The following is a 14,887-nucleotide window of genomic DNA, read 5'->3' on the forward strand; positions in this document are numbered from 1 at the left end:
CTGCACCTATTCAGTAGGAGACCTTAGGCAAGTCTCCCTAACACTGCTCCTGCCTATAGAGCGCGTCCTAGTGGCTGCAGCTCTGGCGCTTTGAGTCCGCAAGGAGAAAAGCGCTATATAAATGTTCTGTGTTTGTTGTTTGTTAATGACCTCTCCTCTAGCAGAGAAAAAGTAAATAGTTCAGGAACTGTTGAGATAATAAAAGTCAGAAAACAGCCCTCTCCATGACTTTAAAAGTCGTAGAGATTAATGGCTTTTTTGCATAGAGATAACAACTGGAGTTTCTTAACTCTTCCTGCACTGGAAACAATTAGACTGATGTATCTGATCTTAATGTTTTATTTCTTAGCTGTACTACACATACAAATCATAATATCATATTTTTTTTTCCGCTTCAGTGTCTCTTTAAGGCTGCATTCACAGTAAGACGTTACAGGCGCACGTTAGAGCAGCCTGCACACAGCCCACTGCACAGCAATAAAAAATCAATGGGCTGTTCACAGTGCCTACGTTGCGTTACATTGTAACGCAGCAGGTTTAAAGAAAGTGCTGCACGCTGTGCGTTATATGCGGCTAAGCCGCGTTAGACTGTTTGCACATGCTCAGTGATGTTGGAGGAGGAGGTCTCCCCTCCTCCTCCGCGGCCAGCCACATGGCTAATTAACAGAAAATCATAAGGTTCTGTCACACAACTAAATTATTTCACCTGAGACTCAGAACACCTCTGGCTACTTATATTAAATGTCTAGCTTTCTTCATCCTGACCCACTAATCAGCACAATGCATTAAGGGAAAAGTGAAATGTCTCACTCAGGATTCTAAAGGCAACTGAACAGCACATACCTATCTGGATGTAAACACAAGTGTGCAGGTCAACCCACACTGGGAATACGGCCTTGGGGTACACTATACGGATCTGGTCGAGAAGGCTCGCTTCCAAAGCAGAGGCATGCAATTCCTGGTGACAAATGAACAACAAAAAACAAACAATTGAGACCCCCGTGAAATGTTGGTTTTCTAATAAAAACATAATTTTAAAAGATCGCTGAAGTGAGAGTGATATGGAGACTGCCATATTTATTTCCTTTTAAACAATACCAGTTGCCTGGCAGCCCTGCTGGTCTATTTGACTGCAGAAGTGTCTGAATCACACCAGAAACAAGCAAGCAGCTAATCTTGTCAGATCTGACAATAATGTCAGAAATACCTGATTTGCTGCATGCTTGATCGGGGTTTATGGCTAAAAGTATTAAAGGCAGAGGATCAGCAGGATAGCCAGGCAACTGGTATTGTATAAAAGGAAATAAATATGGCAGCCTCCATATCACTCACAGTTTAGTTGTCCTTTAAGCATTCTTTTAATCCGTATCTGTACTTTCAAATGTAGGAGTAAAGTCCATTTCTGAGCAAAAACAAACAAAATATACTTTCAGTAGTCCTTCATATTACATAGCTGTGGTAAGGTAGTACAATCAATACTGGATCATTGATAGACACCTTAACCACTTAAAGTGGATCCGAGATAAACTTTTACTCATTGCGTAAGGGCGTTCCTCAAGCCAAATACTTTTTGTTGTTTTGTTTTAATACTCTATTTCCCTATAAACTAAACAAGCCTCGCCCACAGCTTCTCCAGAGTGCCAAGGCACTCACCATGTAGCAAGGGCTTATGGGAGCTCAGTCTGTGCAGGAGAAGGAGGAGGTTACTAGCCAGAGATTTCAGAGGCAGAGGGGAAGAGGGGAGTGAAGTTTTCACAGGCTGAGGGCTGGAGATGCAGATCAGCTTGCCTGTGTGTAATGTGACAAACAGAACATGGCTGCCCTCATTGTATCACAGGAAAAGAAAAGATATATAGAGAAGTTACTTTTTATAGTCAGTTTTTCATCTCGGATCCACTTTAAGGCAAAATAGATATTTAAAAACATGCTATTTGTGCACTAAAGGGGCCCATACACTGGTCAATTTCAGCCATAGTTTGATTGATCGATCCTATGGAATCAATCGATCAATCAAAAATCGGTTCTATCAAATCTATTGATTTGTGGCCGATTGTGCAGATTTATTGCAGGATTTGTATCAGCTGAAACAAAGAAATGTTTTTCTATAATGGGTAATGTATGGGGGGGGGGGGGGGGGGGGAAGCGGCGACAGCACCACCACCACCACCACAGATTGTGAACGGTTTCAGGCTGAAATCGGTTCACAATCTGTTTGCAGTAAAGGTAGCCATACGATCCCTCTCTGATCAGACTCGATCAGAGAGAGATCTATCTGTTGGTCGAATCTGATGGCAAATCGACCAGTGTATGGCTACCTTTAGGCTGGTTTCACAGTGGGACGTTACAGGCGCAGGTTAGAGCAGCCTGTAACGCAGCCCACCGCACAGCAATGAAAAATCAATGGGCTGTTCATAGTGCCCACGTTGCGTAACTCAGTAACGCTGCGCCATAACTGAACGTACTGCATGCAGTACTTTATAAGCGGCAGAGCCGCGTTAGACTGCTTGCACATGCTCAGTAACGTTGGGGAGGAGCGGAGAGCGGCCAAGCACATGGCTAATTAATATTCACTGCACTCAGTGACGTGCAGCGTTTACTTCCTGGAGCGGCCGCTCTGTGCGGCGATTGGCCGGGCGGGACCACGTGATGCCGCATGCGTCCAAGAGTGCGCATCACGGCATCACGGACGCCAGAGTGAGCTGCACAACGCGGCTCACTCGGACGTCCACATTAGAGAGCACCAGGCGTTGCGTTAGGGGCACGTTATGCGACCATAACGTCCCCTAAAATGCAACGTCCTGGTGTGAAACCAGCCTTAGGGTTAGAAAAAGGGGCCGTGGCGAACACCAACTAAATACATAACCGGGCAACGCCGGGTCATCAGTGGGAGGAGACAAATACAAATATCACTGGGAAAATATAAACTGCAGCCATTCTTACACTGTTAATGGCAGGGTCCTCAAGTATTGCACAGTTGGTCACTGGGTGACTGGGATTAATATTCAGAAAATTGGGTTGAGCCTACAAAAGCCAATCAAAATTCACCTATTGATTTTCAAGGGGAATATTTAATTGCTGCCATTCTTGCACTGTTAATGGCACAAGCCTCAGATCTGGTACAGTTGGTCATTGGGTGACTGGGGTTCAAATTTAGAAAAGGGTGTGGAGCCACAGCCAATTATATTTATGTAACTTCAATGCAAATCATTGATGCCAAAGACCACAAAGCTCACAAACTAGGTCATTGAGTAATTGTGTAATTGTGTGTTAGGATTAGAAAAAATGGCCAGAGCCAACACCGGCCAAATACATACCTGGGCAAAGCCGGGCAACCAGCTTATATATATATATATATATATATATATATATATATATATATATATATATATATATATTATATATATAAACACACACACACACACACACACACACACACACACACACACACACACACACATACATATACAAACAACACTTCCTGGTTAGCGGCCATGTTTTTTGTTTGTAAACACTACCTAAAACTGGTGATTAGAAGCCAGGATCGCAGTGGGGAGCGATGGAAACGGCAAAGAGGGATCCAGGAGATCACAGTGACTCGATCGGTATGTTTTTTATTGTACAAATCAGACAGTACAGATTCTCTTTAAAGTTGCTTTTGGCCGTGCTCCACTCTATGCAAGAGCAGCTTCATGCTGCTGCACATTTGCAGCCGTCAGTGTACCTGCGCAGTGTGGCCATGCTCGGACACGGAGGAGAGCGCGGCTACAAAGAGGAAGAAGGTTGCTGTCAGCGGCGGAGGGACCCTGGAGGATCAGGGAAGCCTTTTGGAGCATCCAGAGTTTTCCCCCCACTGACCTATGTATGATTTTTGTTTTAAACCTTCATGTTTACTAAAAGTTTGTTCAATTTCAGTTATGTATTTCGATTGTGGTATAGTCGAGCGAAGTGCCAATCGGAAACAAAAAAAGAAACTAACATTTTTCCCAAATGGATATTTTTGTCTTATCTAATATCTAACTGGCCAAATACCGGTAGCTATATATTGTATGGTTTAGTCCTGTCAGGTGATCTGTACAGAATGTTCGGTTAATGAGAGTTCTATGCACAGAGGGAGATACTGATTGGTTGGCAGTTGGAAAAAGCCGTCACTTCCCACAATGCAACAAGGTTCACAGACAGCAAACTGTCAGGACCATGGTCATGACATCACACTGTGGTAGGGGTTTCACCACAATATCAGCCATACAGATGTCCCTGATGATTCTTTCAAGAAAAGGTAAATATTTCTCATGGGAAAAGGGGTATCAGCTACTGATTGGGATGAAGTTCAACCTTGGTTTAAGTTTCTCTTTAACTATTCAAGTTTCCTGTCTCAGGGTGTGTATTGTCTTTAAAATTGGACTGTCTTTAAAATATGTAAGTAAGGATAATAAAATAGTATTTTATGCCGATGATAAATATTATTGAAAGCCCCATCCTATATTTACAAACACAGAACATTTATATTGCGCTTTTCTCCTGGCCGACTCAAAGCGCCAGAGTTGCAGCCACTAGGGAGCGCTCTATAGGCAGTAGCAGTGTTAGGGAGTCTTGCCCAAGGTCTCCTACTGAATAGGTGCTGGCTAGACATGGTTTTTCAAAATGTATCCACTTCAGCTAAAAAGCTAGTATGCAGTTTTAGGTAGAGTACCACTTTAAACCAGCCGGATATTAAAAGCGGACCTGAACTCAGAACTTCCTCTCTGCTCTAAAAAATACGCAACAGCATAATACCCTTTAAAGAAAAACATTTCATTGTTACAGCCGATACAAATCCTGCAATAAATCTGCAGTGTGTCTACTTCCTGCTTTCACGGAAGCAGACATAGCTGCTCTGCCATAGCAGTCAGCTGACACAGATGAGAGATTAGATTACAACTTGTGATTAGTCACAGATGAGGGAGGGATTAGACAGGCTAAACTCTCTAAATACATAAAGGGTACATTTCTCTGTGTTTTCTTTCTGTCCGGTGCAAGAGTACAGGTGCACTTTAAACTCCAAATGTTGGCAATAAAACATTCTGTACAGAAATTACAATTGCGTAAGCCGAGTGATTAGGATTAGTATTGTATTTATTGTATTCATTTATTTAAACAGCACATTCTTTGGGAGCTTACAGAGTGCATAGACCAGTTCAGGTCATTCCCTATCCCCATGCAAGGATCAATGTGTGGCATATTATTACCTGATTAACCAGAACTTCCAGATGAAATCTATTCCACACAGAGGACAAATAATCTTCAGGTAAACAATACCATTTAAGGCGCGTACACACGACATACTGTAGCAAACGAAGGGGCCGTCGGACCCTCCCGCTGGGCGGACGTTCTGCTGACAGTAGCTTGTGTGTACGCGCCTTTACTGGTCCAGTTTTTGCGAAGTTCCCTTGGGTTTCTCTGGTTTGAAGCTTTCTAGAAGTTAGCTTTGTCAATAAAAAAATCACAGGCCCTTACTCTATCTTCTCTTAACGGTTCCGCACTTTGCAATTGAAAAAGTACTGTCCAAACAATTCTGAGTACTTTCCTGCTTGCTGGCGGCTTAAAGAGACACTGAAGTCTCATTTTTTACCTTATATTCTTATTCATCCTTCTTCAGCATTAAATTCGAAGCTGAATAGCCGCATCCCCACAGCAGAACAAGTTATTTATAGCCCTGAAAACTTCTATGGCTCGCATCATTGTGCTTCCTGGTAGAGGCAGAGCTTTGTGCAGCAGCTTTGCCTCTACTCCAGTCAATCTCCACCTCTTCCCGCCCCTCTCAGTCTGTTTTCACAAGAGGGGGAGATTGACTGGAGTAGAGGCAGAGCTACAGCGCAAAGCTCTGCCTCTACCAGGCAGCAAAATATATATGACCTGCAAAGTCATGGAACTTTGCAGGTCAATTTGATGGCTATAAACAACTCATTCTGCCGCGGGATGCAGCGATTCAGCTTAGAATTTACTGCTTAAGAAGGATTAATAAGAATATACGGTAAAAAAAAAAAAAAACTTCAGTGTCTCTTTAAGAGGCATTTTATTGATAAGGTGTGACAATATCACCTAGGAGAAAAAATGAATTTGAAAAGGCCCATACACTTCTAACTGACAGATCAAAAGGGAAATCCATGCAAAATTTTCAGCAAAATTGTTCATGTCTTCTGTATAGTTGTCCTACCTGGCTTTGACCCACAGTAAGCGCAGGCGATTTTCCAAAAACGCCCTGAAAGCGCTATGAGAGAGTTCATATCAGAGCGGTTCGTTTGCGATCATCTTTGAAAAGCGGTGCTTGGGCCATTTTTGAGGCGATTTGCCTCAATGGAAGGTATAGGAAAAACGCATAACGCTCACAAAATCGATTTGGCAAGCGATTGCGTAAGCGGTTTTTTTAAAAAAATACATTGTATTTACTGTTTCCTGATTTTTTTCCGGATCAAAAGCGCTTACAAAAACGCCCACGAAAACAAGCAAACGTGCAGAAAATCGCCATGAAATGCTGTACAAAACGCGTAAAAAAAAGCCCGCTACGGATGGACACGCGAGCCGAACGCAATGTGAACAAGGCCTGAGAGATGGATTAAGAGGTAATGGGGCCCTAGGGAAGGTAGTAGATTTGGGGCCCGCTTGCGGTCTTGTTGGTAAGCTGAAGTGGAGAGAGGTCCGAGAAGGTGGCAGATGGGTCCCTTGACACCCTCTAGGTCCCCGGCACCTGCCTAGATTGCCTGGTGGATGATCCTGCTCTGCCCACAGTAAAGTCGTCTGTGTTATAATAATTTCCCCCCAGGTTACAGTCAGCATACTGCCATCTTGCAGAATAGTGTAATATCCAGTTCAGTTAGACAGCTTTGCGGTGAAGAAAATGCAAGTGCGATCATTTTAAAGCTAACTCCACATTGAACTGATTTTTTTTTTATTGCCTGTTTGATCCCAGCGATTGAATCTGCTTGACAGCTATCTCCCCAGCACATCCAATCGATTCTGTAAATTTTATCGGTCAAAAATTCTGGTTGTAGTTCCACTTCAAATAATTTGTGCCCGAGACAAAAATTATTTAAAAAACAAACGAACAAACAGATACTTACCTAAGAAGACGGATCCTGCAGAAGCTTCCCACATCCTCCTGGCCCCCATGTTGCCGGGCATGGACCCCGGAAACATATCCAACAAGAACTTGTCATATATGTTACATTGCCATTGCCACGCTCCTCTTTAGGCATGACCACAGCTGGGCTGCGCCTGCGCAAGTAAAGGCATGCCTGCGCAGGAAGCTGGAGGCACTTGTGCACAAGCGTCTCTGTGCTACTGTGCAGGCGCGGGTGCAGCACGACCACGCTCATGCATGGTCTACAAGAGGGCACAGGAAACCTCTGGAAGACCCTCTTCATAGGTAAGTATCTGAGGTTTTTTTTGGGCTTTAGGATCGCTTCGAGTTCTTTTTTTTTTTTTTTTTTTGATAACATTGTACTTTAAGGCCCCTTTTACACTTGCATTGCGGAACCCTTTTTTTTACCACAGGGTGCCGCAAAAGCAATGCAAGTGAATAGGGCCTTTCCTACTTGCAGTGCGGCAAGGAGAGATTGATTCTCTCACATCAGCGTGCAGGGAGATGGGGGAGCAGCAGGGGGTGCAGCCAGGGAGAAGCTGCCCAAAGGCAGCTTTGGAAACCTTGTAGGAACGCCCATAGTGGGCGTTTTGAACAGGGAATCCCTCTCCCAGACGTTTACCCTCGAGATATCGACAAATATTTTCGCTAAACTCAAGAGGGCTACAGCGCAGATGTGGGGGGGGGGCGGGGGGCAGAGAGCGGCGGTGCAGGGACACAGAGGCATGTCATGAGGCAGAGAACATGCCTCTGTGTCCCATCTGCCCCCCCCCAATCGCCTCGGGGTTCTCTTTAACATCCTGTGTTTACAAATTAGCACCTCTGCCATGGCAGAGGAGCAGAGGGGATTCCTGAGGTGACACAACTGAGAGATCGAATTACAGTGGTGATTAGTCACAGCTGAGGGGAATTGGACAGGCTAAACTCTCTAAATACATACAGGGTGCATTTCTCTACGTTTTCCTTCTGTCCTGTGCAAGAGTTCAGGTCCAGTTTAAATACAGATGAAAAGCAGTGCCTGACAGAGGGATTTATTGTCTTCTGTGGACAATGCTGCGTATAGCGAGTTACGTTTCGGCTGTGTATAGAGTATGTCCTGTATCATCACAGCAGTAAATTGAGGTATTGGCAAGAATTCAGGGGTTTTAAACTGTCATCCATACGGAGTGATAACGTCTCCCCTGAGTGCAGAGCTATGAATATCTTTCCGGGGAAATGTATTAATAGATATTTAGAAGCGGACATGGATATCCAGCAGTAGTTTGACCTCTGAGTTCAGTGATAAATTAGTGATCGCTCATAGATGGCTGCCATGCTCCACTTATCTGCAGGCCGCAAAGAAACGGAAACATCGAAAGTAAGGATTATGGATTTGCTCATGCATCTATATGCTCCTTGTTACTGTATGTTTTTATAATATGAACTGCGCTACGGACGATGTTGCTGCTATATAAATTAAATAATAATAATATTAATAAGTAAGGAGGGTAATCCTTTCTCATTTAGGAAACGAAGGTTAGACGAATGTATTGTTTAGGGGGACTATTAAAATACATGTGTATGCACACTTAAAGAGAACCCGAGGTGTGTTTAAAGAATGTTATCTGCTTACAGAGGCTGGATCTGCCTATACAGCCCAGCCTCTGTTGCTATCCCAAACCCCCCTAAGGTCCCCTGCACTCTGCAATCCCTCATAAATCACAGCCACGCTGCTGACAAACAGCCTCTGTATGCAGATAATATTCTTCAAACCCACCTCGGGTTCTCTTTAAAAAAACAAAACAAACGTTTGCCTTCTTAAAACAGAAGGAATTCGCGATAATTCAGGTTGGAGTGAGCAAATGATGTCTCCCACAATGCATCACTGCTGTATATGCAAATTATCCCTGGACAACAAGGTACAATTTGCATATTCAGCAGTGATGCATCATGGGAGACTTCATATGCTCACTCCAACCTGAATTATCCCGAGGGCATGGAGAAAGGTTCGGGGAGGCTCTATAGCAGGGTTGTCAAACTCGAATACAAAGTGGGCCAAAATTGTACACTGGGACATAGTCACGGAAAACTTCAATGTCTAGTGGCCACCTTCCTCCCTTATAAAGTTCCCTGGTGTCTAGTGCTTTCCCTTCCCTCCACCATATGGCTATCCTGGTGATCTAGGGCTCCTCGTCCAATATAGCTGGTGGTCTCTAGAGTGGGCCAAACATAATGCAAAGTGGGGAAAACACTTGAGGGCCAAATTTAATGGCCCGCGGGCCAGAGGTTGACATGGATGCTCTATAGGAACACACACCTGAAGCAAGCATGTTGCTAATTCAGTAAGACTTGGGTCAGAGCACTTGATCTGCCTGCTTGTTCAGGGTCTATGGCTAAAATCGGGGGGCGAAGACCTCCAGGCAGCAAGCATTGTTTAGAAGGAAATAAATATGGCAGCCTCCATATCGCCCTCACCTCGGGTTCCCTTTAAAGGAAACCTGAGACAAAAAAAATAAAATAAAAACATTTATACTTACCTGGGGCATCAGCCCACTATAGGCATGGACTCCCGGGACAGTCCCATTCTCCGCTGGCCGGCCAGGTCTCCAGTCACTGCCAGTCCCGCTGTACTGCACATGAACCGCCCCGATCACTCACCCGAAGCCGGAAGTGTTCTGCGCCTGCGCAAAATGCTCCCGGCAACAGGATTGTGATGGGGCAGGCACACAGCCAGGCCATGCATGTGCAGCACGTGCCGACTGGAGGAAAAGACCGGGACGGGCCTGTGGAGGATCGGAGCGTCACGGGAGGAAAACGAAAGAGTAAACAGCCTAAAGAGGGCTGAAGGAAGCCCCAGGTCAGTATATAAATTTATTTTTTTTGTCTCAAGTACACTTTAATGGAAACCAGAGCTAACAATATGCAAAGTTTTGATACTTTCCCGGGGCTTCCTCCAGCCACCTAAACACGTGCGAGTCCCTTGCCGTCCTGCCGGGGTGTGCTGTTCAGCAGCGATCGGCCCCGGTAACTGGCTCAGTCGCGGCATTCTGTGCATGCAAGGACCTCCCGCGCATGCGCAGAAGACCCAGACTGATGCAGCTGAGCCAGTAACCGGGGCTGATCGCGGCTGAACGTCAGACAACGGGAGGATGCCGAGAGACTCCCATGTGTTTATGGGGCTGGAGGAAGCCCCGGGTAAGTATCAAAACTTTGTATATTCTTAGCTCTGGTACACTTAAAGTGGATCCGAGGTGAACTTTTACTGATTGCATAATTGTGTTCCTTTCCTATTGTTTATAGGGCATTCCTCAAGCCAAATACTTTTTTGTTTTTGTTTTAATACTCTAATTCCTTATAAACTAAATAAACCACGCCCACAGGTTTTCAGAGAGCCTTGATAGTAGCAAGGGCTCATGGGAGCTCAGTCTGGGCAGGGGGAGGAGGAGGTGTTACTAGCCATTGATTTCAGAGGCAGAGGGGAGGAGGGGGGATTAGGTTTTTTTCACAGGCTGAGTGCTGAAGATACAGATAAGCCTGCCTCTGTGTAATGTTTACAAACAACATGGCTGCTGTCGTATCACAGGAAGAAATAATCATTTTCTATTAAATCTGTTTGCAGCTAGATTTGCTGTGTAAACTATCTAAACTTTAGATAAGATATATAGACAAGTTACTTGTTACAATACCAATATTTCCCAGTCATCGGCAGACAGGGGTTCCACTGTGACCTCCTTACACGATGTGACATTACAGCACTGCTTCAGGAACACCTGTGGATGGAAAGTAACTAGATCAGTTTCCAGGAATGTTTCTAAGTGAATACACATATCACATTATCCAAAGCATCATCGTCCGACAATGTGGCTGGCCTGCTTGAGAAGATGCAATCATTTGCCTATAGAGGTATCCTGGATACTTTCCCCAAATAAGCAGGTGGAAAAATTGGTAATTGATTATTTTTTTCCTCTCACACACCATGTGGATATTTTTTTATTTTATTTTTTAAAGCGAGTCTGAAGTCAAAAAACACAGATACTCACCTAAGGAGTGACAAGTCTCTGGGTCCTATAGAGAGCCTTCCCTTCCTCCTACGGTCCACACGTTCCATTTCTGGATCCCCGTTAGCAGTCTCTGACCATTGGGTTGAAGATTGCTCACTTCCGCCACTGCCGGAGGCTTCAGCAATCTTTGGCAGCCCCAGGCCTCCCGAAGACGGCCGCAATCTCAGATCTGCACATGACCTTCTTTTGTCCTCCTCTAGAAAACACCTCCTCGCATTCACATATACAAGATTTCTCACGTGCTTCACCTCTCCTCTGGAAACCCATCCCCAACACATGCGTCACTCTACAACCTTTGATATCTTTAAAGGGAAGGTCCGAGGAGCATTAAAAAAAAAATCTACTTACCTAGGGTTTCCTCCAGCCCCTGGCAGCCGTCCTGTGCCCTCACCGCAGCTCCGGTGGCTCCCGGTCCCCTCCGGTGCAGATGCCGACCTCGTCAGGTCAGCATCTACTTGTGCTCCAGCGTGCGGCTCCGAGTCGCATTGACGTTATCCGGACTGCACTGCGCAGTACAATCTGAATAAAGTCAGCTCGACTACGTGAGGCGCACGTTGGAGCGCAAGTAGGCCTCCTTTACCGGAGGGGACCCGGGCCACCGGTGGGGAGCAGTTTCGGCGAGGGCACAGGACGGCTGCAAGAAGCTGCAGGAAGCCCCAGGTAAGTGGATTTTTTATTTTTATTCTTCCTGGATGTGTCCTTTAATCGAGCCCTCAAAACTCACTTTTTCCGACAAGCATACTTTTACCTCAGGCCTGTTCCCCTTTTGACCACTGGCAAAGTTATCCTACTAGAAAACCTAAAACACACTGCCTCTACTAGGGCTGCTCAAATCCGGATCCGGGAGACACCCGGATAGTTGCTATCCGGATAGCTCCCAGTAAACCTGTGCGGGGGGTTAAGCTTACCTGTCTGACGTCTTCTTCGTCCGTACCTGGCGCCTCCCACGATGCGTTCCACGTGGCGGTCACGTGACTACAAACACTTCCTCCTTCCGGGTTGAAGGAGGAAGTGTTTGTAGTCACGTGATGTGCGTGGACCGCATCATGGGAGGCGCCAGGTACGGACAAAGAAGACGTCAGACAGGTAAGCTTGACCCCCCCCGCACAGGTTTACTGGGAGATATCTGGATAGCAACTATCCGGGTGTCTCCCGGATCCAGATTTGAGCAGCCCAAGGTATGACTACTGTATACTACCCGACCTCTTGGTTCCCCCCCCCCCCCCCCCCCCCCCATTATTCCTTTCGATTGTAAAATCGAAACGGCTGGGCTCTCTCTCACATTGACTGTATTATTTTGTACTCTGTCTGCACGGCCAATACATTCCATGGATGGCGCTTTATACATCAATAATAATAATAATATTTGTCGACTTTCAAAGAAAGACAGTTTAATCCTTGAAACATATTTCCTAAAAGATGCATCCTGCCACACCTACAATGACAGAGAAACATAAGCGTTCATAAATTAAAGATGCATTTTCAAGCAATTACTGATGCAGATCAATACAAATCACTTGAGCGCTTTAAAGTAAATGCAATGACATCATTCAGAGGCTGGAGATAAAAGATACTTTTAGCAACAACACAGGATGTTCACAGGATGCAGATATACGAATATCAGACATAGAAAAAGACAACAAAACATGAAGGCAGGATTGGAAGATCTGCATCCAAAACAGTGGCAGATGGAAGTTACCTATACTCGCATACAAGCCGAATTTTTGACCCCCAAAAAGAGGGTCAAAAGTTGGGGGGGGGGGGGGGTCGGCTTGTATGCGAGTCTTTCCTGGTGGTCTAGTGGTCGGGTGGTCCGCGCTCCGCTCCCCCCGCCGCAGCTATTACCTGCTTAGGCAGCGGCCGCTTCCTAATCCGCGTTCCCCTTCTCAAGTTCAGTTGCAGAGTGTATCACAGCAGCGTGTCCGGCGCTGCTGCTGTGACGATGCAGGGGGCAGGAAAGAGCGGTTCCCCTGGTAACGGCGATACAGATCGCCGCGCTCTTTCCTGCCCCCTGCATCGTCACAGCAGCAGCGCCGGGCGCGCTGCTGTGATACACTCTGCAACTGAACATGAGAAGGGGAACGCGGATTAGGAAGCGGCCGCTGCCTAAGCAGGTAATAGCAGCGGCGGCCGCGGGGGGAGCGGGGAGCGCTATACTGGGGCACTACCTACCTATACTGGGCATTTTACTAGCTATACTGGGCATTTTACTAGCTATACTGGGCACTATACTGGCTGTACTGGGCACTATACTAGCTATACTGGGCACTATACTAGCTATACTGGACACTACCTACCTATACTGGGCACTATACTGGCTAAACTGGGCACTATACTAGCCATACTGGGGCACTATACTAGCCATACTCGGGTACTATACTAGCTAAACTGGGCACTATACTAGGTAAACTGGGCACTATACTAGCTATACTGGGCACTATACTAGCTATACTGGACACTACCTACCTATACTGGGCACTATACTGGCTATACTGGGCACTATACTGGGCACTATACTAGCTAAACTGGGCACTTTACTAGCTATACTGGACACTACCTACCTATACTGGGCACTATACTGGCTATACTGGGCACTATACTGGCTATACTGGGCACTACACTAGCTATACTGGGCACTATATTAGCTAAACTGGGCACTATACTAGCTATACTGAGGCACTACCTACCCATACTGGGCACTATACTAGCTATACTGGGACGCTGCACCAATCCAGCATTTCCTACCCCCGGCTTATATGGGGGTCAATCATTTCCCCCTGTTTTTTTAGGGAAAAGTTGGGGGGTCGGCTTATATGCGGGTCGGCTTATATGCGAGTATATACGGTAGGTGTATATATTTATTTTTACAGAGCAATCTGTACAGAGTTTGCAAGTGTTCCCCATTTTTGCGTGGGTTGCCTCTGGAAATCTTCAGTTTTCACCCACAACCTAAAAAAAGGGCACTGATAACTGGCAGTCCGTAGACTGAGCAGGATACATTATTTATTCATTTGCTGAATTGTAAAAAAAAACAAAAAACAACAACAACAACAACAACCGCATATCAGTGTGATTGCTGTGCAATTTTCCTGTGATCCAATACTTTGTATAGGACAGGGTTCAGGAACCTTTTTGGCTGAGAGAGCCATATACGCCACATATTTTAAAATGTATTTCCGTGAGAGCCATACAGTATATTTCAAACTGGAACAGTACGCTTGCGCAGCAGAGGGCTGTCCCTGTTGCCATGGTGATGTGTACACAGTTGATTCTCCAGGCAGCGGAAGTGTCATACACGTCTTCATTTTCTTTTGGGTTTCAGCAACATCAGCACTTTCCCCCGAGAGCCAGAGAGGAGAAATACAGACTAACAGCTTGTACAATTAGCTAGCTGACTTGGGGGTTGATAAACTTTGTAGGACGAGATCCCCGCACTTTGGCCCAATAGGCTGCCTGTCAAGTGACAGGCAGCCTATTAGGCCAATCAAAGTGTGGGGATCTCATCCTACAAAGTCACTGGACCTGACAGGGTCCAGAGTGGGACAATTAAAGCAGCTGTTCATTTTGGGGGGAGTGCAAGTAAGTTTGTTGTGCATGCTACAGCAGTAGCGTGCCTACTTAGAAAATGTTACTTGTGCTATCACACTAAGCTGCGCTGCTTGATCAGTGTAGCTTAGTGAATCAACCCCTACTGATTTGTATGTGAGCCAGATGTAGCCATCAAAAGAGC

General features: G+C 45.6%; 1 protein-coding gene across 4 annotated transcripts in view; it reads right to left on the minus strand.

Moving 5' to 3' along the window:
- Positions 1 to 14,887, minus strand: part of PEX1 (peroxisomal biogenesis factor 1) — a 122,584-nt gene that overhangs the window by 71,658 nt on the left and 36,039 nt on the right. For all 4 annotated transcript variants that reach the window (XM_068235263.1, XM_068235262.1, XM_068235264.1 and 1 more), the window contains exons 3-4: positions 10,783 to 10,866; positions 844 to 958 (exon numbers count right to left, since the gene is read on the minus strand). In XM_068235263.1, coding sequence (XP_068091364.1) covers positions 844 to 958; positions 10,783 to 10,866 — 199 coding nt within the window. The remainder of the gene's footprint in view (positions 1 to 843; positions 959 to 10,782; positions 10,867 to 14,887) is intronic.

The sequence above is a fragment of the Hyperolius riggenbachi genome, chromosome 5 (genome assembly GCF_040937935.1).
Source record: "Hyperolius riggenbachi isolate aHypRig1 chromosome 5, aHypRig1.pri, whole genome shotgun sequence".
NCBI classification, from domain to species: Eukaryota; Metazoa; Chordata; class Amphibia; order Anura; family Hyperoliidae; genus Hyperolius; species Hyperolius riggenbachi.